Source organism: Juglans regia, chromosome 10, assembly GCF_001411555.2.
Source record: "Juglans regia cultivar Chandler chromosome 10, Walnut 2.0, whole genome shotgun sequence".
NCBI classification, from domain to species: domain Eukaryota; kingdom Viridiplantae; phylum Streptophyta; class Magnoliopsida; order Fagales; family Juglandaceae; genus Juglans; species Juglans regia.
The window spans coordinates 27,012,078-27,015,192 of record NC_049910.1 but is presented as its reverse complement, the minus strand read 5'-3'; the positions used below and the strand labels follow the sequence as shown (position 1 = coordinate 27,015,192).

Below are 3,115 nucleotides of genomic sequence, written 5' to 3'. Positions count from 1 at the left end.
TAATAGACATTAAGACCACACTTTTACAAAGGAAAGGTTGGACAGATATGTGGTTAACAATGAATGGATTAATATGTTTGGGAAGGCTAAAGTGGAAGGTCTTATAGTGAGCAATTCAGACCATCATCCAATCATGTTGTCTGTGAGGAAGGACAATAGATTTGTCTCTGAAAGGCATTATTCTTTTAAGTTTGAGGCAAGTTGGATAAGGGAGGATGAGTGTGAAGAGTTAAGTAGAACAGCTTGGGTTGATACCCATCAGATTGGCCGGGAACCTCGTGTGTGTTAAGAAGATGTTGGGAGTGTGTAGTGGTAAATTGAGCAGTACCTTTAGAAGAAGGGATGTCAAGAGATGTAATGATATTGAAAAGTTAAACAAGAGAATAAAGGAGCTACAAGATAGAGAGGGGCCTTATAATTTTGCAGAATTTCACAGATTGCAACATGAGTTGGGTTTGTTATTGGAAAAGGAAGACATATGGTGGAGATCGAGGGCAAAAAGGAATTGGCATTCCTTAGGAGATAAAAATACAAAGTTTTTTCATGCTTGTGTTAAGTAGAGAAGATAGAAGAACCAAATCACCTCAGTTGCGGATGCTAATTCAGAATTGAAAGAAGAGAATGAGGAGGTTGAGGAGGCTTTTAGGCAATACTATATTGAGATTTATAAAACAGCAACTCCTTGTAATCAAGTGACATAAGGGGTACAATCCATTGGAATTTGAGTCATTGAGCAGATGAATGAGAAGTTGGAAAGGCTTTTCACAAGGGATGAAGTTGTGGCAGCCCTTAAGCAGATGGGTCCCTTGAAAGCCCCTAACCTTGATGGGTTTGGGGCATGCTTTTATCAAACCTATTGGCATACAATAGGGGATAAGGTGTGTGCTGTAGTATTGAGCTTCTTGAATGGGGGTGTGCTTGAAAAGTCCATCAATTTTACTTATGTGGCCCTTGTTCCAAAAGTTTCTAAGCCTAAGAAGGTTGGTGACTATAGATGAATTAGCTTGAGCAATATTTTGTACAAGCTAATTTCAAAGACCCTTGCAAATAGACTTAAGATGGCACTCGATATGATCATTGCTAAAAGTCAGAGTGCCTTCATCCCTGGTAGGTTAATCTTGGATAATTTGATAGTAGCTTATGAAACATTGCACTCGATGAAGACTAGATCCAAGGGGAAATGAGGAAGTATGGCATTGAAAATGGATATCTCAAAAGCATATGATAGAGTGGAATGGGCCTATTTGAAAGCTGTCATGCAGAGAATGGGGTTTAGGAAGAGATGGATTGGGTTGATTATGGATTGTATAACATATGTATCTTATGCTGTGTTGGTGAATGGGAGGTCAGGTGATGTTATATATCCCTCACGAGGTATTAGACAGGTGGATCCAATATCCCCAACCCGTTCTTGTTATGTGTTGAGGGGCTTAGCAGTCTTATTAATATAGTTGAAGATAAGGGTGCGAAAAGAGGAATGGTTGTTGCAAGAGGAGGTATAAGGGTCTCTCAAATCCTATTTGCTGATGATTGGATTGTCTTTGCAATAGCTAAGTGGCTTGAATGGTTGAAAGTGAAGGAAATCCTAAAGGTATATGAAGCAGCTTTTGGTCAATGCATGAATTTACAAAAAATCACTGTGATGTTTAGCTCTCGAGTTAGATAGGAAGAAAAGGAAAGGATTGTGCAAGATCTTGGGGCAAGGATGCAAAGTAACTGTGAAAAATATTGGGATTGCCTACTATGGTTGGAAGAGCCTATTATGACACTTTCAGGGGGATCAAGGACACAGTTTGGCACAAGATTAATAGTTGGGAAAATCAGTTCCTATTCCCTACTAGCAAAGAAGTATTACTCAAAGCAGTTATTCAGTCCATACCTACATACCACATGAGTGTGTTCAGGTTGCCTAAGAGGTTGTGTAAGGAAATATCTAGTATTATGACCAGATTCTGGTGGGGTTATAACAACAATGAGAAAAAGATTCAATGGGCTAGTTGGGAGAAGATGGGTTGTGCAAAGATGGTTGGGGGTCATGGTTTTAGAAAGCTAGAAAGTTTCAATACTACTCTCTTAGCAAAGCAGTGTTGGAGACTTGTCACTAAACCAGACTCTATTGCAGCTATGGTGTTAAAGGCTAAGTATTACAAGAATTCTGATGTGCTGAGTTCTAAGCTAGGCTATTGACATTCCATGATTTGGAGAAGTATATGGGGATCTTTGAGACTGCTTAAGGAAGGGCTTGTATGGAGAGTGAGCAATGGTTTGAATATTAATGTGTGGGAGGATAAATGGCTGCCTAGTAAACCTTCTCATCGAGTGCAGTCTCCTATTAAGCATTTGAATGTTGAAGCAAAGGTGGTAGAGTTGTTAGGGAATGGTGGTAGTTGGGATGTTAAGGTAGTGAGGGCTACATTCAATGAAGAGGAAGCTGAAGTACTATGCAATATTCCTTTGAGTCATACTGGCTTGGAGGATAAAAGAATTTGGGTCTACTCTAAGAATGGGTGCTTTAGTGTAAGGAATGCCTATCACCTTGATCTAAGCAGGAAGAAGGATTTGAAAGGGGAGTCATCTGATAGGTGAAAGATTAAAGAAGGGTTGAGAGAACTATGTCAGCTTAATACTCGGGTGTGGTGAAAATTGTTTATGGAAGGCTCTTAACAATTATCTTTCCACCAAAAAGAACCTCTATAGAAGAAAGGTGGTGGAAAAGCCAATATGTCCTCTTTGCTTAAGGGAAGATGAATCTATATGCCATGCTTTATGGAGCTACCCTGCAGCTGTAGATGTATGGGCTGAGAGAGAGAGTCTAGTGTAGAAGTGGATGTCATCTGAGATGGATTTGGCTGCAGTATGGAGGAAATTATTAGCTGACCTGGCTCTGGAAAGTGTGATCATATCTGTCATGCGACATATATGACTTAGAACGAATGGGTGGATTCTTGAATGGAAGTTTAGTAGCCCTGGGATGGTCTTTCAGCAAGCAAAAGCAGGTCTCATTCATTTTCAACAAGCACAACAGAGGGGGGCAGAGAGAGAGGAACCTGTTGCAGTGGCGAGGAGGATGGTTAAATGGGAAGCTCCAAGGGAAGGCTATGTAAAGGTAAATTGG

At 40.3% G+C, this 3,115-nt stretch overlaps 1 protein-coding gene across 1 annotated transcript; it reads left to right on the top strand.

Moving 5' to 3' along the window:
- Positions 1-1,743: 1,743 nt before the first annotated feature.
- Positions 1,744-2,187, top strand: LOC118349686 (uncharacterized mitochondrial protein AtMg00310-like). Its single transcript, XM_035695214.1, has one exon. The coding sequence runs from the start codon at positions 1,744-1,746 to the stop codon at positions 2,185-2,187; it is 444 nt and encodes a 147-aa protein (XP_035551107.1).
- The last annotated feature ends 928 nt before the right edge of the window (positions 2,188-3,115 follow it).